This window comes from Oryzias melastigma, linkage group LG11 (genome assembly GCF_002922805.2).
Source record: "Oryzias melastigma strain HK-1 linkage group LG11, ASM292280v2, whole genome shotgun sequence".
Classification (NCBI taxonomy): domain Eukaryota; kingdom Metazoa; phylum Chordata; class Actinopteri; order Beloniformes; family Adrianichthyidae; genus Oryzias; species Oryzias melastigma.
The window spans coordinates 11,683,456-11,702,513 of NC_050522.1; the positions used below are offsets into that span (position 1 = coordinate 11,683,456).

Genomic DNA, 19,058 nt, shown 5'->3' on the forward strand with positions numbered 1-19,058 from the left:
GGAGGATTTGGCCGCCACACAAAACAGAAAGAGTCATGGAAAACTGGCAAGGACCGAAACGGAGCTGTGAAGTCCTTCCCCAGATCTTTGACCAGACTTGTGCAATTGGCTTCTAAATAAAGAACATTGATTCTCTGCTCCTTAAATATCCCCCAACTTAAGGTAAAGTAATGCACTTTTAAGCAGATAGGTGATTAGTAATAATCTCATTTTTAGAGAAAACATCTTTGTCTGTGCTGATCCAACCTAAAATTTTATCTCCCCCTTGAGTTTTTGTCTTATTTCAACTAAATGTTTGGGGGTTTTCCTCTTCTGATCTTAAGTTCATCTTTAATCCATGTAATACCCATTTTTAACCAGCAGAGGGGAGCAAAATCCACCACAAATATGATTGGATATTCTTGTTTGTAGAACATAAATACCTTCAAATTAAGAGGAATATTTGATATATTATTACTCACGTAGAAGTAAGGAGTAATATATGCTTGAAAAAAAATATTTGATTTAAAAAATACCTGCTCTAATATAAATACTTGAGCATTGCAGAGTTATAGTCTCAAATGTATAGAACAATACAAGCACAAAATACATAATAAATAGACATTTTTATGTTTCCAGACAATAAATTCAACTTTGAATGAATGGAAAAAAGAAACATCATTATTTATAGTGTTTATTACAAAAATCAATATGATATCAGCTGATATTAAGAATTCTACATTTTTAAACTGATATAAATGACAAATATCCAATGTTTGCCTTCATTTTATTTAATTGAATATGTAAGTTTTACTTATTTTTGATGTTAAATTAAATTTCTGAAATTGAATAGATGAATAAATCTGTTTTTTTTCTCTTTTGACAAAAATCAGGTTTGTTATCTCTCTTTAACTTTCATTTACAGAGAAGTGAGCTCATTTTCAAAGACATCTGCTTCACATTCAGTCACTGATCTCCAGACCAACCTGTGGACACAGAGGAGATTCGGAGCAGCTATTCGGGGTGGGGGGTACCACGGTGGTGTGGTGAGGGCGGAGCACTCAGATCGGCTTTTATCAGAAGCAGCGAGAGGCCCGTGTCACTGTATAAGCTTCTTCATGTTTTTTTTATTTTTTATTTTTTTGCAAATTGCAGATTTTTTTTATCAGGATTCCTAAACGTGGTGCCTTTTTTTGTATTTTTACTTCTTTACAGTTTGCTTTAACAATTTATCTTTAAAACTGTATTTTGTGTAATGCTTGATATCCATATTATTTAGTACAGCTTCCTTTTTTTAATTATATACATTTTTAATTGTATTACACAATAAATCCACAGTAAAAGTGTCAAAAAAATCAATTCTGAGTAGTACATTTTGTCCTTTTTTTAACTGAAAAAATCATTAAAAAAATCAAAGCAAACAGTTTTTATGGTTTATAGCAAAAGATAAAATGTATAGAGACAAAATAAAAATGTCTAAATCCCAAAACACGGCCCAGAAAAAAATCAAAACTATGTAAAAAAAAATGTTTTAAAAATCTACACTCATCTACAAAAAAAGCTGTGTGTGTCAGAACTCTTATGATTATTTTAAACCAAAGATTTCCTCTTTTTGAAGCCTTCATTTTAAATTTTGAATGAAAACTATTATAATGGGGAATTATTCTATTATTAATGTGATTGGTAGACGGACTGGTGACCTCAGAGGTCACTAGAGGGTTAAAATCATTTCTAATTCTCACAAAACTGTCAGGAAAGTTTCAGTCTGTTGGTTATTTTTCAAGGCTTCACAAAAAATCTCAAGTAACACAAAACTCTCAAAGCACACTTCACACTTTCACTTTACTAGAATTGAATCATTTTGCAACCCTTTGAATTTTAAACTCATTTAAATTCAGTGTCTTTTTTCCGAATCTACCAATGTTTTTATTCTACTTTTAGCTTATTGGTCTAAATCTGAGTTTTGGCATCTTTGGCTTATATTGTAACATAAAAAAGAGAAATTGTGTACATTTTTAGTTAACCATAAAGTTTATCACAAATTGTTGCATTTATGCAGAGGGAGGTGACATTATTGCTTGTAAAAATGTCTGGATCTGGTCTATCTCCCACTTCTCCCCATAAAAATAATAGACAATAGAAGTTGTGCATCATTGTTTGCCTGTTTGGTTAGTTAATAAATGCTTTTAATCAGTATTTAAGGTTCATATCACTGGTTTAGTTGAGCAAATGACACATGTATAGATGTATCCGTTAGGGTGTTTGAAAAAATGATTTTTTTTTTTAAAGACGGCGCCCTCCACAGAAGTCAGAGGTCATGTACATCATCGACCTGGTCTTTGAAAATTCCCACTAAGCCTGTTTTCCGGATCTTCTTGCACTTTTTGCTGCCGATTACAGAATAAGGAAACATCCGAGTCAGATAATCCGTCTAAAAACGCCAACATAAAATGAATTTTACATTTGAACTTTTAAATTCTGTGTTCATGAGAGATCTCTTTATGATCAAAATAGAAGAAAAACAGATTTAATCCAAAAGTTTATTTGAAATCTGACAGGCGTAAAAAATAAAACACTTTTGTAACAAAGCAGTAGGAATGCTCATGACCTCAGTTTTCAGGCAAAATACTAACAGACGTGGCGGTTGCCGCGGAGCAGGCGCGCTCAGTGGCGATCTCTACGTGTCCGCATCTTCCGGCTGAGGGTGTGCGCCAGCCTGTCCACTGCGCTGCCGATGTGTCCGAGCTCCTTCTTGCTGGTCAGGCCATCGATGTTCCCGCTGTACCACAGCACCCAGCCGGCGAGGGAGACCACCACGAGCAGAGCACCTGCGGGCGCGCCGTCCATGAGCACGTTAGAGGCTGGAAAACTTCTGGGTGTTTTTTCAAACAAACATACGTACCACTGTAGACCAGTAAATCTCCGTAATCCTGTCCTTTGATCTGCAGACGGGCAAAGATTCCCACCAGCAGAGCGGTCCCCCCCAGCAGGTCCATGATGACGGCAAAGGCCAGCGCCAGTTTGCAATGGGTCAGCCCGTCATTGAGCGCCATGCTGCAGCTGAGAGGGAGGAGCTAATGAGGACCCAATTCATTTTGGGTCATAAAAACATCTTAAAGACCTACCATCTTTTGGTCTATTCTATGCTGTTTTCTAGAACATCATCTCTGCAGAGCAGCAGGACTTTGCTTGTGGGCAACCCCGCACCCCGTTCCCCTCTCTGTTGCAGAGTGGAGTAAAAAGCTTGTGGCCTTTCAGTGTTCTTTCTACGTCACAAATATGCTCTTTTTTTGTCTGCTCCTGATTCACAACAATTTGAAAAAACAAATACTCAAAAATGCTATTTTATTTATTGATTTTTTTATGTCAAGCATTTTTCAGCAGTAAAAACAAAAGTAAAATACGATAAAAATACATAATCAATTTAGTATATTATTTAATTTATTGATTAGAAAATAAATAAGATGATAGTATCTTCTTGACATTATAATTGTTCCTAATCATAAATATTAAGAGTGTAAATATTCATTAGAAAATAATTGATTTATATCATAATTTGTGGTTGACAACACAATTCATAATGAATTTTAGTTCTTTTAAAATTGATTCAGGACATCTTAGGCCCAAAGTGTTCGAGATTGATTTTATTTTTTAAAAATAATCAAATGTAAATTAAATATGTTTACAAAGAAAAAAACTAAACAAGTAAACAAGAGTGAATGTCAAATTAATTCACATTTTAGTTTAATAAAGTTCAGCCCACTGTTGTTTTCTGGTAGAATCGTAGTAAAATAAATCAATTAATTGTCCCATCCCTAATGAATCAACATATTTGCACTCATACATGAAGCACACACGACACATTGAATCCAAATATAAAGGTTGTTATAGAGTTTGATTAATTGCTTTAATGGAAAGAAGCAAAATTAAATAATCTCACAGATTTTTCTAGAGCTGTGGTTTGAGCCTCAAAAATAAGAAAATCAAAGGAGAAATAAGAAACTGAGTAAAGCTGGAGCTCCAGTAAAGCAGAATTACTGTACGACGCTTTTAAGACCCTGGTTCACAGCACAAAACACAAAACTGGGGTTAAAAATCAGGTTAGAAAAGGTGTAAATCTTCAAGAAGAAAATGGATTCCACTACAGATCAACATCTTTCAGGTTAACTTTGGGGAAAACTTTCTCCTCAATCGTTCAAACCTGTCGAGTTTTGGGAACTTTTACCGTTTCCTTACCTGTTTGTCGTCTTTCTTAGCGTTAAACGGATTTATGCTCTGATAGTTTCCCTTTTTCTCCGCGTTTACCTGCCGCCCTCCTTAGCTCCTCCCTCTAAGGTGACTCACTTCCGGTATTATTTTTCTTTCTTTCTCCCCCACCAGTTTCTTTTTCCATTCTTGAGGCACTTGAATTTACCTTCAAGTTTGGAGTATTTTCTCAAGAAAAATCTTAAAGATATCGTCATAAATATTTTTGCTGTATTTAATAAAATATATAAAATATTTGTTCTTAAAAGTGAAGGAATTCTAACCATTTTCAGTTCTCTCAGTTTTTTTTTTTTATATAAATACATATTTAACGTCTTTAAAATTACTTCAATTTATTTGCTTTTTGTAGAAATAAAACAAAAGAAAATGAGTGTTGAGGATCAAATTGGGGAGGACGATTCTGCGCATGTGTGATGCTGTCAAATCTGCCCGCGGTACACCTGTTGGTGCCACTTATAATCAGGTAATTGCCGCTGCGAGCGCGTGGATGCTGGCGCGTGCAGAGGCCTGTATTACAGAAGTATAGCCGCTCTCTGGACCGCCGGACACTCGTGACGGCGTCTCGCGGGTTATTACCCATCAGTACACCTGCGGAACAGCCATGAACCCTCCAAACTGCAGACACGACGCAAACCCGCCAGGTAACAGCGGCTTTGGAACGCGACGTATCCCACACCTGAGCTCACGTTCAACCTGAGAAACTTTTTTTAAAAGACGATTTTAGTCTGAAACAAAATGAAAAACTGCTGGAATAAATTAACACTTTAATTAACGTTTTATAAATTAGTGTTTAATTATATAAAATGTGTAACTGTTCCAACATATGTGATAAACAGTAATTAATATGCAACACCTGAGACATCCATCGAGTTAATTAGAAATGTTGTTTTTAAAAGGTCACGTGATTAAAAATGTCTCTCTTTATAGGCTAATTTCTTGTTTTGGCCCATCAGGTGTGATGATATTAATGGAATAAATAGATAAATGAGGCATGTTGGGTGTAAAAAAAAAGGATGGTTGAATGCAAAAATGAGAAAAAAATGTTTAATGGATGCTGTTAATTAGTAATTTACACAGCAATTTGCCTATAAAGTTAAGAAATATTGAAAAAAACCCTAAAAAGGGGAAATATTTCAAGGATAAACATCTGCAGATCTCATTTGTTCTGTGCAACTTCTAACGTTTTATGTTCAGAAAATTGAAATGAAATTGAAGCCACGCCCACATTTACCTTGAATTCAATTATATTTATGTGGCCCAATATTGCAAAAGAATTTTTTGGACTTCACATAGGTAATTTTACATAAGCAGATGGTCAGTCATAAATTATAAATAATAGCTAAAAACTAAAAATACTAACAAAAACTGGTTATCTTCATCAGTGTTTAAATGGGAAACTCATCTGAAGGTGTGCTTTAGCTTGTAGCATCGTCACATGTTTAAGTTTGGCATGAAAAAGGTTTTTTGTAACATTTTAGAACATTCTATTTATTTTTTAAATATTTTTCTTAACTGAATATGTTCTAATAGTATTAGAGACTGCAGAAATAGTTGTTCAACCTTCAGAAATTGCTCTTTTTATCATTTTTATCAAACATTTTCCTTTCTTTCATCGTTGATTGTATTTATTATTTTCATTTTATAGCTAAATTTATCATTTTATTGGGGATTTAAAGATAAAAAAAGCTTAAATTGATTAATAAATGTTTGACAAGTTGGGTTTTTAATTTAATCCCCTTTAAAGTATCCTGTTTGTGATTAATATCTCATTTCTCTGTTGCATTTCTGTGCACTTTTATTATCTCTATTTTACTACAGCCTCACTGCAAAGAAAATCAATTTAACTGTAATGTTAATCCTTTAATAAAATCTATTTCAAATTTCACTTACCCTGTAGTTGTAGGTGTGTCAGAGCATTATGCGCCGCAGTCGTCGACATCCTCAGCAGCTGCAGGTCAAGAAGAAGGGGAAGGGGATGGAGGAGGAGGAGGTGGGGGTATGTACCTGAATGCCTACGAGGTCTCTTTCCCCCTGGAGGAGAACGCGGAGCAGCCCCCCGCCTTCCAGCTGAACCACGGCCAGCAGATGATGGACGGTGCGTCGGTGGACGATGTTCAGCTTTCCCGGTTCTCCGGCTTCCCGTTTGATTGTCGACGTCTTTCTGTCCTCCTGCAGACTCCGGGGTGCAGGAACCCCTTCACTCTCAGTACAGCACCTTCATCCTGGTCTCCAACCTGAGGGCTCACCTGTACGTCTCCCTGGAGAAGAACGCCTGGCTGCAGAAGCGCATTGAGGAGCTGGAGGAGGAGCGCAACTTCCTGCGCTGTCAGCTGAACCGCTTCATCGTCAGCATGAGGGGTCCAGACGGTCTGCTGAACTCCTATAATATTAGCCTTGATTTAAGACAAATACTTTATGTAGAGAAGATGCAAGATTTTTAAGGATAGATGGAAGAAAATGTACGTTTTTAACTCCTGACCTCTTGATAGGACCAGTGTTGAAGAGCTGAGAGTTTCTAGTTCTGCTGTAAAGTTTGATGCTCCGTCTGCTTGCAGTCACCGAGTGGTGTGGTGACGCTCAGCGAGCTGTGAAGGTCCAACCCAGCTGCCCCCCAGACCCCCTCTCCCCCATGACCACCCGATCTGGAATGACCCTCAAACGCCTGCAGGCCTCTGGATCTCGAGCTCGCCGCAGCATCTCCATTCCTGGTGAGGAAGACTGCGGATAGATGAACAAATTCCCCCCCGAAGAGAGATTCATGTGTTCTCTTTCTGCTTTAGTCAAGCAGGAGTTTCATGTCAAAGAAGACAAATATTACACTGAAGACGAGTACGTGGAGGAAGAGGAGGAGGAGGAGGAGGAGGAGGAAGAAGGAGAGGAGGGGGAGGACTCATCGGTGGAGAAGGGCTCGAAGAAGAAGGGCCGAGCACGGAATTCTGGAGAGCCCAGGATGAAGATGAGGAGGATCTTTAGGATCACACATGGCCGGGAGAGACAAAGAGGTGAGGGCGTCATGTGACGCGAATCCTTCCTGGAAATATCCATCACCACCCCAGCAAGTAGACTGCCCCATGAGTGAGAACAGCCTCTGCTAATGTGGGTTCATCTGTCACAAAGTCTCTGTTCTCCAAAAATCTGCTGGTCTTGTGAAGTTCTCTCTGATGATAGAGTGAGGCTTAGGTCATGAATATTTCTAAAAATAATCGAGGACTTTTACCCTAAACTTTCACTAAAGTTTTCAGCAAAGGACCCGCTGTGGGGGGCGGAGCATAATGAAAATGTCAACTCTCAGAAATGCAACAACAAGGAAATCGATCATTTTTTATCTTGGTATGGGGACCAACATGAATTTTCTAGATCAACACCAGTGCTGTTTAAAAAATTGCAGAAATTCCACGGTTTACTGTGCAAATCCTGCTAGTTGACGTTACGGGAGGCGAACAGTTCAGAGTGGACAGACACGCCTCCACCTGTGAGCAGATTCCACCCGGCAGAACACCTGAAATCCAGCTGGATCAAACTGCTCCAAAAAACTATTATTTTCCACAAACACAATATGGAAAATATATGAGAGAAAAAGCTGTAAAAAAGCAGAATTCCAGGAAAAATGTAAAAAAAAAACTGGAAAGCAGAAATTCTTATTTTTTTGGGTGGCCTGGTGGTTGAAGCCACACAGTCAGACTGAAGTACAGATACATAAAAAAGATCACATCGTAGAGCTGTGAGGTCTGTGATGAGCATCTATCAACACAAACTCTTTATATATGTGGCTGAAAGAACAAATCTATGAATTTCACCTGGATTTTTTTTTACAATACAAAAACAACTTGATTTGTTTGTTGACTAAATTGGTTCTTTTTTTTTTAATTACATCTAAAATGTTAATTTAACAATTCTCGGTTTCCAAAGCAAAATTAAAGATCCAAGATTACTTTATTAATCCCACAGGGGGAAATTCTTGTTTTTCAGTACAACCAAGAACAAGACAGACAGAGAGGTACACAGACAGTTCAAGGCTCATTGTGGATGCAGCCAACTGAATAGCACCCCTTATTAGTGAGGGAGTAGAAGGCCACAGAATTTTCCCTTTTGCTTGATCTTATGTCTAGTGTTTGAATACAGCATGGAAAATGTGCTGATTGAATTATACCAAATAAGCGAACGGTCTTTCCAGAGGTAAATTCAAAAGTAGACAAACACTGAGTTTGAAGTCCCACTCTGATAGTCTTCTAATCGATTTTAAAACTGTCCCCTGTGGTCCTTTAGTTATAATTATTCTGCTTTTAGCCATTTTTTAAACTGTTGTATTCTAGGACATAGTTTCTGCGGAGTGGCAGGAGATTATTGGAAATTTGCCTCCGAGTTATGGGCGGGACCCTTGGCCCTTCTCTGCTGCTGACGGCTCAGAACAGGAGGCTTATGGCCTTTCCAGCGTATTTCTACATCATAAATAAGCTCTTTTCAAAACAGCATTTTTTTCATTTGATTCACAATTATTTGAATAAAAATAAAACAGAAGTGAAATCTGGGCTTAATTATCTTCATAGACGTCCTTCATCATCAGCAAAGTGCCTCTCAGAACATGTTAAAAACACCAAAAACAGGGTTTTCATAAACTCTACTTTTGTCCCGTCTTTGACTGAGCAGGTATCTCTGTTTACCTTCCTCTCCCAGTTAAGGACCCAGACGGAGTTTTGATCCGTTATAAGAAGATCCTGTCCACCTACCAGCGGGTGAGGAGCATGTCTCGAGCCTTTCAGATCCACGGAGTGGACCGGAACACCATGGCCTCCACCTCCCCGATAGCAGAGCTGCTGCTGGTGGCCCCAGAAAAGGTTTGTTCTGATGGATATCGTCGTTTCTGTTTGACATTCACTTCCTCGTAGATGATTTCAAAGTAGCAGGAAAGATGAGAGGATTTAACAGCAGCTAAAGCATGAAGCTCTTCTTCACACGTGGACTTCTTCCAACAACTGTTGTCTCATCTTTTTTCCATTTTTATTTCTTGCATTTCCTTTAGATGCAGATTTTACAAAATTCAACAGTAGAAAACCATTGTTCTCTAGTGTTTCTGGGTTGTTCAGGATGAAGGATTCACCACCAGTTCTCCTGTTCCTGCAGGTGTCTGACGTCGGAGAGTTTGAGGCATCAAAGGAGAAGCTTCTGGATTACGCTCGGAGATGTTACAAGACCATGGATGAAGAGACGCACGCCAAGGTCCAGAGCATGAAAAAGACCCACAAGCTGCTCCCCATCTCATACAGGTTCAGAAATTGAAGCCCAAAGAAATTCAGTCTTTGAGGGTTTGTTGCCACACATAAAGACAGTTTTTTTTTCCTCGTTAAGTGGGTCCCCTTAATAAAAAAGTGGTTGAATAATGTAAGAAATTACTAATAGCTTTTTTGTGGTTCTGTTTTTTTTATGTTAATGCAGTTCGCTATGTTCTTTCAGTTGGAAGCTGCTGATCTTTCTTTTCTGGCTTTCACTCGGGAATAAGTATTTTTTTTGCCAATGTTTAGATAGAGTGAACATTTCCAGATGTTGATGTATTTTTTGTTTGATAATTTATTTATTTATTTATTATTTTACACTTAAATCAAGCCTATAAATTAAGATTTGTAGCCTATTTTTGTTGCATTTTCAAATGTGTTAAAACAAACAAGCAAAAAAAAAAAAATATTCCTGACGGAGTTTTACTGTTTTAGGAAACAGAAAGTTGCGACAGTGTATAAAAGTTTGGAGTAATTCAAACTGTTACTGATATGATCAATTGAAAATGTTGTAAAGTGGTAAAAAAAAAACTGCAGATCATGCCTGTTTTGCCTCTGGAAGGAATAAATATCGCAAGAGAAACATTTAATTGCATTTTTATAGTTTGGAGTCTTTCATTACAGGTGACAGTCTGCAGTGCCATCTAGTGGAAGACAGTGATATTGTAGTTACAAAGGTTGAATGCAGAATTCTGGGAAGGACTAAAACAGTCAAAACACTTAAATTGCACTCTATTTAAATCTTTCTTTGACATTTTTATTTTTACATTTTTTTAATATCTTCCATTTCTATGAGTTTTGTTACTTTTTCAGAGACAATTAGTTTTACTTGACATTAGTTCTTTTTCTGACACAAATTCCTGAACAGCATCAAGGGTGTTGTACTGACTCGCTTTTAATTTTTTGTTTTGAACTCATGGGAGGGAAATGTCAGTTTATAAAAAGTTCTTAGTTCAAAGTTCAGCTTTTTTTAATTTAAAAACTGTTTTGGTAGAGGCATCTTACTGCTAAGATTATTACTGCTAAACAGTAGGAAGGATTTCTTTTGATGGATTAAAACATGTTAAAGACTTTTGAACTGTAGGCTTAATTACTGACATCTGTGAGGAATTTCAGTTGCAGGAATCCAGTTTTTTCTGTCTATACTTTATTAATGAGAGAACTGTACAAGCTAGAATCTTCTAAATCCCTTTTCATTGAGTTTTTTCTGTACCTTTTACCTTTAGCATTTCTTTGAAGGCACTTTGATTGTCTGGATTGAAGTATTGGGTCTTAATTCAGTTATAAAGTCTTGATTTGTTTGCAGTGAGATGTTGTTTTCAGACCACATCATGTTTTGCAGAGTACATTTGCTTGGATAAGGAACTCTGAAAAAATATCATACCTTAATCTATTTTATTTTCACTCTTTGAAGCAAACTATTTGTAGAGACACAAGCTGGAAGTAACTTTGCAAAAAAAAAAGTCTTGATATTCAAAGAAAAACATTTGTTAATTATTCAAAATTAAAAAAAATAATTACTGATTTATTATTTTTCTTTCATGAAATAATAAAACAATATTTATTTGGGGCAATAGTTGTCTTTTGCAATGTATTTGCTAAAAATTGCTGTCAAATACACAAAATTAATAATAAAAAGAAGAAATTGATGCAAACTCCAAAGGTTTTACGGAAGGACATTTTGTTTTTATAGCTGTCATAACAGGAACAAGAATACACTATCAATGTTGAGTGTCAGATCTATAAGTTAAATAAAAAACAATGACCAAACATTCTATTTTTTAATTTATTTATTTACAAAGCGGTAATCCAATTTCCAGAGTTTTAGACCGAGAGCATAAAAACAGACTAAACTCAGTTTCCCATCAGGCATGTGGTGCCAAGAGGTACGGAACTAGTCTACACTTTGACCTTTCCGAGCGGTCCAATCACAGCAGCATTTGCACAGGAAGTAGAAAAAACACGTCTTTTTTGACAGGCACCCTTATTGACCAATGGAACATCGGAATTTTTCCCGATGGACCAATCACAGGCGAAACGGGCGGGGCTACCGTCCAACCAGCATCGGAGGAGGAGGTGTTCCTGGTAGCCATCTTGGATGTGCGGACTGATTGTTTAAGGAGAAGAATTGACTTTTTTTTAATTTAGAAAAACTACTCGTCACATCAGTTCAGCAGAGATTCACTGGAGCTTTTGGGCTGGGGAAATCAATCTTAACCAAGAAAAATCCAGGTAAACGAGCCGCAGTGTGAGAGAGGTGATGTATTTCTGTGGCTCCCCCCCTCTCTGTCTCTGCTCTGTCCCCTTTTCAAACTGAGTGTCTCCCGCATCAAACAGCACTGCCGGTTGGAAGCTGCAGCTGTCGTCTCTGACAACTTGTAGTCCGCGTTTTTGCACGCTAAATAAAAATGGTTGCACTAGCTCCGCAGGACTGCGGGTGAAACTTGAGAGCGGAGTTTCTTTGGAAGTCCATTTCCTCGGATGTTACTGCTGCTGCTTTGTTTGTAAACATCCCCATGTAAAGCAAACATTTTTGCGCGGAGGGGTTTGAAGCTAGCAAGCGAGTTTCCTGACTGAGCTCGCGGGAGAGTTCCGACTTTCAGACGCAGGAGAGAAAGCTGGGAGTTGTGTGGGAACTCAAACTTTGACTGACCAGTCCGTGTCAGAGCGATGAGGCAGACGGACAGATGTGAGCACCTGTTTGGAAAAGTAAAGCTCGGACTAGACCGTGATGCAGCCTGTGAGCGCGTGAGCCCTGCACGCGGACAAACAGTTGTCAGAAAGTGAGTTTGTCACTATTCTGTCTATCTACTTCCTTAATGAACACGTAGGAACATTAGGATTTGGCAGATTTTTTTTGGGAAGAATAGTTCCTGAACTAAATCTACAAATCATTTTAAATTACATATTTAATATTGCTGGCTTTGTTTTTATGTGGGATGTGCAGCCAAGTAGCTGTAGGAACAGTCAGCAAGTCTCTTTCTTTGTGCGGTAGAACTAGAAGTTGTCATCTTCAATGTTTGAGATAAATTCCAGACTGTGGAGATTTGAGATTACCTCTGACAGCAGAATCTCACTTTGTTAGTGACCAGCCCAAACCATCACACTACCTCCACCAAAACACTCTGTTGGAGGCTAGTTTTCTTCTATAAGAAGAAGAGTTTGTACTACATAGAAACCGTTTGATACACTCAAAATTTTATGTTCAATGTTGTTATTAGAGTGTACTAGAGAGTATTGGATTGAATTTATCTAGATGTGGGAAATTTGTTCACATTCCCTGTGGAAGCGGTGAGCTGCAGACACAGCTGCGCTCAGGTACTATTTAGTGGTTTAATCTCTCAATCGAAGGGTTTGGGTCCCATTTTTAGACTCTTTGGTATGAGTCGGCTTGGATTTGAACTCACGACCTTCCAGTCTCAGGGTGGACACTCTACCATAAGGCCACTTAGCTAATATAATACTCAATCATTAAGTTAGGTTGACTCTATATTTACCAGCTTTCCTTTTTACACTCACTCTGTCAAATTAGTTGCCCAACTACTATGCAGACGTGGCCCATTTGGAGGATAATTAAAACTATGTTGACTTTTATTTAAATAAAACTGCTGCAGCAAAATGATAATGATGTATTAGTTGTTTTACTGTGTATTGTCATCGCAATATTTATCGCAAGTTTTCCTCATATCGTGAAACTCTATGCACCAGTATTATAAGAAGTCAAAGACAGAAACTAATGTTGAATTTGTCATTTAAGGTGGATTGAGCGGACAGCTTTAGCCAAAAACTAGACTTTCTGTTCCATGAGCTGACCTCGGTTGAAGTCATGTTGGAAGTTGTCAAAGAGGAGGAGCTTCAATGCTTCATTTTCAGTAGAATCTTCCAAAACAGAAAGTGAAGAAGACGACTCCATGGCACTGCTCCCTACATTCATCACTTAAAAAAAGAACAAAACAAATTACTGGAGAAAAACTGCAACAACTTGTTGAATTTCATTGAATTTCTTAACGCAAGAGTTTTCATAAATTCTGTGACTATTTAACTGCTTTTTTTGTAAAAAAAAAAAAAAAAGAAAAAAAGAATAAATTCAAAGCAAAAGAAGAAAAATAATTCCCAGAATGCAACTTTCTATTTTATTTTCTGTGATTATTGTTCAATAAAGTTAATATCGCTTTAGTTAGCAGAACGTGTCTGTTGATGGTGGAACAAACACAATATAATCAATGCAGAGCTGAGGATTTTACTTCTATTAATATATTTGTAACAGATATTAAACTGGATTTAGACTTTTGAGATGTTTTACTCTGTTTTGTCTTCTCCAGTGAGAGGTCTGTAGTTGGAATGCTAAAGCCTGGCTGCTTTGACTGTACCAGATAACTGCTGTGACTTTATAGTTCAACTCCAGCCTAATAAAAGTGGATTGATAGATGGAAAACAGTGCGGCAAAGGAGGTCACTGATCAGGAAACGTGACACATTAACAATAAAGCACTGTTGGGCTTATTATCAGGTGTGAAGCTGTGGCTTTTTGTCCACCTGGATGGGGAATTTAAATATAGTTTCTGGTTTAAAAGAAGCTAGTGTTTCTGTTTTCCCGTTTACAAACCAGCAATCTTTTCCAAAACTAAGAAATCTAAGAGTCATAAATTTGTGTAAAATCAATTTTTGTTATATATTTTCTTGGAAAAAAAATAACTGTTAGTTTAAAAAAATGTATCTGAAGCTGTTTGTTAAAGAAGTCCAAACTATAAAATATTACACATAATACAACTTGTACAAAAAAGCTCCAACTGCATGTCATTCCCTTTTACACACCACTTTAAAGGCTTTAACCATATTTTGAAAGCACACACACGAGTTCTGTGGAAAACAGGAAAAACGTGTTTTATTTTGTTTTCCAAAAAAAACGTAAACCCTGATCTCTCGACAGATCTACTGTTGAATCTTTCGTGTTGTGCAGCTGCAGGAACACGCTGAGTCTGGACGCGTTCTCCTTTTTATGGTCCATCAGATCCACTCACTGGAACTTGGCTGGACCTCATTTATTCCTGCAATTTTCCAAATCCTTTCAAATCATTCCACTGGAAGAAAACTGAACATCAAGACCAAATACACAAGTCAGTAAACAGGAATACTGAATACACTGCATTAAATTAAAATAACTCATGAGTTTATGTTACATTAACAACATATAACACTTGTTTATAAAATAAGTTTGTTGTATATAAAGCTAAATGATGTCAGCGCACTCATTTTGAACACATATGTAGAAGTAAATGTATCATTGAAAGAAATCAAACTCCTCACATCTCTGATGCTGCTGCTGTGCTTTGTCTGCACAGCAATCATGACCATGAACACGTGTAAAAACATATTGTAGGTGACGGGGATTCTGGGTTTTTTGTTTTTTTTTCTTTCTTCTCACTCAAGGTGTCTTCAGACTGAACACATTTAGTCCACTTAAAGTGATCCAAGGTTTGTTTCCCCAGATGAACCGGAGTATAGTTTTAGTCTGAATACGCACACGTGAACTCTAGACTGGGACCTGGAACTGTTCTCTGACCCATCGTTTGACCTGGTCTCCTTTTGTTTTCCAATTTGACTGAACTTGGGAAATTCCACAGAAAACCACTTGAGGCTGAGGTCAGAAGGAAACAATTCTAATTGATTAAAATAAAGATTATTACTATTGTTAATAGTTTTTTTTAAATCCAGAATGTTGTACAGATTTCCAATGTTTAGTCCTTACAACACTCCCACGTGGATCCTAAAGGAGTTGATTCATGGATTTGATTAAATGAAGATCAGATTGAGAAGAAAAGATTTTTTTTTTTTTAACACAAACAACACCGTACTAAACCCAACGGCCTGGTGAAAGTGATGCTGCAGAAACACCTGATTTATACACACTCGTGCTGTGAATGTTTTGCCTCAGCCGCTTCAGCACCTGTGGTTCTGCGCCGAGCTGCACCTGTGCACTTTGCGTGTCATTCCCGGCTTCTGTTTATTGCATTCTGTGATCTAGTTTAACACTTACATGAACGCCAAAAAAAACCCCACTGCTTCTTCCCTGCAGAGTGTCATCCTGTAACATGATGATGTTTTTCACTCCTCCAGCGTTCTGGCTGGTCTGCAGCTTTAGGAGGAAGCTGCAGTCGAAGTGGAAGGAGAATCCAATAAACACATGTAAATGATTTGTTGCTAAATTTGCCTGAACTCAAGAAAAACATCTGGACAAACTGTTTGTCCAACAGAAAAGCTGTTTTCTGTCTTAAGTTTTACTATATTTTAGGAGATCTTTTCCTAAAGACAGGTGCTCCACTCTGTCAGAAATATGAAGCTCACTAAAGGAAACATTTTTCAGTCTCCCTAAAAGCCAAATCTTTATCTTTCATCACAACATACCCCTGTATAATGTTCTTTCTTTGTCTTTGCAGTGAAAGAAGGCATGAAGACATCATCTTAGTCATCAGTCATGGCCGATAAAAGGAAACTTCAAGGTGAGGATTTTGTCTGTTTGATTGTAGTTCAAGATGACCTCAGAATAGGAAATGCCTTGTGTTTTTTGTTGCTTTATCTCCTCCATCTTTGCTGTTTTGCTTAATTTTTTTCCTAACATTATTGCTCATTGTGACCTCATTCTCGTTTGGTTATTGTCATCGAAGGCTGAGCTCATGTGTGCTCCTCAAACGTAACCCCGTCCTAACCCGACACCGTTATAGTAGTTTTGTATGTGGTGCAGCATCCGGGATCCTTTTATTGAACCCTGTCAGCTGCATTTTGCATGTTTCCTCCTGCTATTTTGGTTGGGTTTGTCTGTTTCTGTCAACCAGGCAACCTAGTGTTTGTTCACACTCAGGTTTGTGCAAAAATGTGCCTCCTCAGTCTGACTGGTTTCCACCATTGACTGTATATCGGAACTGGAGCGAGTGAGTGTGACGTCACCATCAGAAAATTGTTTATTTTTTGGCTCCAACCAAGTGAAGTCAATTCAGACGCAATTTTCTCTCCATATGGACGTCATCGTGTTGGGGTCAGACATCATCAGTGATTTGCCCAAGTCGATGTGAGTCTACATTTCTATGGCAACCACTCTCGCCAATGAGGAGTGAGCGTGTTGGAAGTCCACACCCCTACTACTACTTGCACCATATTTTGCGTTTTGACAAATTGTGGTTGATGCTGAGAAGAATACAAAGAAGACAGATCATTGTGCTCTATTGGGAGGCTTGCTGTCTAAAATTTGTAAACTGGCAAGGTTATAATCTTTGCTCAAAATCTGAGTTGCAAAAGACCAGTGGTGCAGAATGGTTCGCTTTTTATATACCTCCGTGCAGCTGGCGGCACTTAATATTGACGCCTGTCGTCTATAGACAGATGCACATCCTCCAATCAGAGCTGCTGCCATCCAGCAGTCTACTGTATGCGATAAAACTGCTTTTTACACCTGTCTTGTTCACTGCACATGGGTGGGCAAGGCAGGAATCGAACCCGCCCTACCACTGCACTACGGCCGCCTGTCATCAAGAGGGTGGAGCTAGAACTCCCATGACGCTCTCTACAACAATTGAATCACGTTTCAAACATTTGTTTTCTTTTTCGTTTCTGAAGATTTTTGCAATATTTGTAACTCACGTGGAAGGTCGGACTAAATCAATTTGCTAATTTTTGTGACTTTCTGAAAAGAAAAAGAAAAAATAAAGTTAGCTGTTAAAATTTGGACGTAAGCTTGCTAAAAAATGTAGTGAATTTGCCATTTTAAATAATACAAAAAGGAGAATATTAAAACATTTTCAACAAAATCATTTTTGAATTTGATCTTTTGCTTGCAGCAGATTCATGGCTCTCAGGACATAAATGATGCAGTTCCTGGTTCTTTAGTCCTACAGTTGCTGCAAGCATGTCTGACAGAGTCATGAAGCAACCCCGACTCGTTGTTGCATCATGTTTGTTCTAAACAATCGGGTTTTCGTGGCGTACCTCCAACAGGAGTTTGTAACGTCTGCCGAAAGGCGTTTAGAGATGTTTTGATTTGGGATCTGCTCTTTTTTGTTCATCACCCGACAGCTGTGAAACCCAACAAGCAGACTGCTCTTTTCCTCAAAGATACCGTTAAAAAAAGAACACCTAAATTGTCAGTCATATTGTTTTCCTAGAGTTTCGTAACCAAAAACAGGTTTTCTCAATATACGGAGAAGCTCTTCCTGCTGCTTGATGGATTTTCTGGAAGGATCACAGAGTTTTATGCTTTTTTATGGAGCAAAGCTTTGTGTTTTCCACATCTTTGCATAAATGCAACCTACAGATGAGGCCAGAAATGTACGTCTGATCAGAATCTCTAAATTTAAACTATACTAAATGAATCATGCTGTAAATGTGTGGACATGTAGAAATGTCTTCCAGCATCAGTTGGATTTCGGGGAGCTGCTCTGTGCGGATCTGGAGCTCCTTTCAATGCAACAGTTCGACGCTTTGATGGCGTCTTCAGCTGACGTTTGTCACCGGAGGCTGAGTGCCGAGTTTTGACAGGAACCGGCATCGCTCATCCCCTTCAGCGGCACTCCCGCGGCTTCTATCGCTGAAAGTACGGAAAACAAAACCTCTCATTTATCTCGCAAAGACGACCGGAGCACGTGCCGCCGCTGTCGAGTCTTTAATGCATTATTACAGAGGAGCCCGACTTTGATCTAAAAATAAGAAGCGTCTCGCTGAAGTGGGGTAACGTCGAGACTTTAGGAGGTCAGGGTGGAGTTTGTTCAGGCGACCAGTCCTGTCAGAGCGTCCGTGTTCCCGCTGCCGGTGACCTTTCACAGCGCGCTTGTGTGTCCACGTATGTTTGTGAGACTGACACGGCTTTACGCTCATCGGGTCAACAGCTTCATCTCCACACATCCAAAATGAAACAAGAGAATCATAACTTGGCAGTTTTTATTAAAAGAGCATAGAGATCTCCTTTCACCTGCAAGTTTTGTTTTCAGTTCAGGATTTTTTCATTTAATAAAAGTAGAAATCTTTGACCTATGTAACACCGAATCCCTATCACATCATTTTGGAGTTTTAGTTTTAGAAATCCATGCATGGAATTACAATGAAGTAAAGGATAAAACACAGAAAAAGATAAAGAAATGAGAAAATAGAACAAATAAAAACATAATAAAGTGTAAAAATGTGGATAATTCACAGATGTTTGCATATGTTTTATTATTTTTCCTCCTTAATTCAAACCTTTTTTTAAACCTTGTAGGTTACAAACCATTAGTCTGTGTTTTTTTTAGATGCAGGTCGATGACAAGTCCACACTTCTTAGTTCCCATTAGAGGTGTGTATTGGCAAGAGTCTGGTAATACAAACCATAACCCAATATGTGCCTCACGATACGATATGTATCGCAATACATCCCAGGACTATTCCAGAAGAATTTATCACTATTTTTTTTTAAGAGCGTGACTTAGAAAAACTCTACCTGAATATTACTTCATTGTACTAAATATTTTGTTTTTGTTTGTTTTTTATTATGAGTTTATTTTTCTCCTGGACTAAACAG

The 19,058-nt window shown here is 38.0% G+C and overlaps 3 protein-coding genes across 6 annotated transcripts in view; 2 read left to right on the forward strand and 1 right to left on the reverse strand.

Moving 5' to 3' along the window:
- Positions 1–2,505: 2,505 nt before the first annotated feature.
- On the reverse strand, positions 2,506–4,362 carry LOC112136872 (transmembrane protein 238). 2 transcript variants are annotated; one of them, XM_024258835.1, is made up of 3 exons: positions 4,216–4,362; positions 2,882–3,039; positions 2,506–2,807 (listed from the first exon to the last, which is right to left on the reverse strand). In XM_024258835.1, exons 2-3 carry the CDS (start codon positions 3,030–3,032, stop codon positions 2,644–2,646), a joined length of 315 nt encoding a protein of 104 aa, XP_024114603.1. In that variant the 5' UTR covers positions 3,033–3,039; positions 4,216–4,362; the 3' UTR covers positions 2,506–2,643. The 2 variants fall into 2 exon arrangements, with proteins under 2 accessions (XP_024114603.1, XP_024114612.1); XM_024258844.2 differs by lacking the exon at positions 4,216–4,362 and adding an exon at positions 3,105–3,219.
- Positions 4,363–4,608: 246 nt separating this feature from the next.
- LOC112136350 (coiled-coil domain-containing protein 106) lies at positions 4,609–10,110 on the forward strand. Its single transcript, XM_024257989.2, has 7 exons — positions 4,609–4,886; positions 6,143–6,340; positions 6,421–6,612; positions 6,801–6,953; positions 7,026–7,247; positions 8,920–9,080; positions 9,367–10,110. Exons 1-7 carry the CDS (start codon positions 4,847–4,849, stop codon positions 9,520–9,522), a joined length of 1,122 nt encoding a protein of 373 aa, XP_024113757.1. The 5' UTR covers positions 4,609–4,846; the 3' UTR covers positions 9,523–10,110.
- Positions 10,111–11,535: 1,425 nt separating this feature from the next.
- LOC112137495 (CCR4-NOT transcription complex subunit 3) overlaps positions 11,536–19,058 on the forward strand; it is a 33,638-nt gene continuing 26,115 nt past the window's right edge. For all 3 annotated transcript variants that reach the window (XM_024259856.2, XM_024259841.2, XM_024259850.2), the window contains exons 1-2: positions 11,536–11,747; positions 15,952–16,014. In XM_024259856.2, coding sequence (XP_024115624.1) covers positions 15,990–16,014 — 25 coding nt within the window. In that variant the 5' untranslated portion in view covers positions 11,536–11,747; positions 15,952–15,989. The remainder of the gene's footprint in view (positions 11,748–15,951; positions 16,015–19,058) is intronic.

Coding starts and splice junctions, on each gene's coding strand:
- LOC112136350 (XM_024257989.2), top strand. CDS start 4,847: ATGAACCCTCCAAACTGCAGACACGACGCAAACCCGCCAG. Junction 6,954..7,025: donor CCGCAGCATCTCCATTCCTG/GTGAGGAAGACT, acceptor TTTCTGCTTTAG/TCAAGCAGGAGTTTCATGTC. Junction 7,248..8,919: donor TGGCCGGGAGAGACAAAGAG/GTGAGGGCGTCA, acceptor TTCCTCTCCCAG/TTAAGGACCCAGACGGAGTT.
- LOC112136872 (XM_024258835.1), bottom strand. CDS start 3,032: ATGGCGCTCAATGACGGGCTGACCCATTGCAAACTGGCGCTGGCCTTT. Junction 2,808..2,881: donor AGATTTACTGGTCTACAGTG/GTACGTATGTTT, acceptor GCGCGCCCGCAG/GTGCTCTGCTCGTGGTGGTC.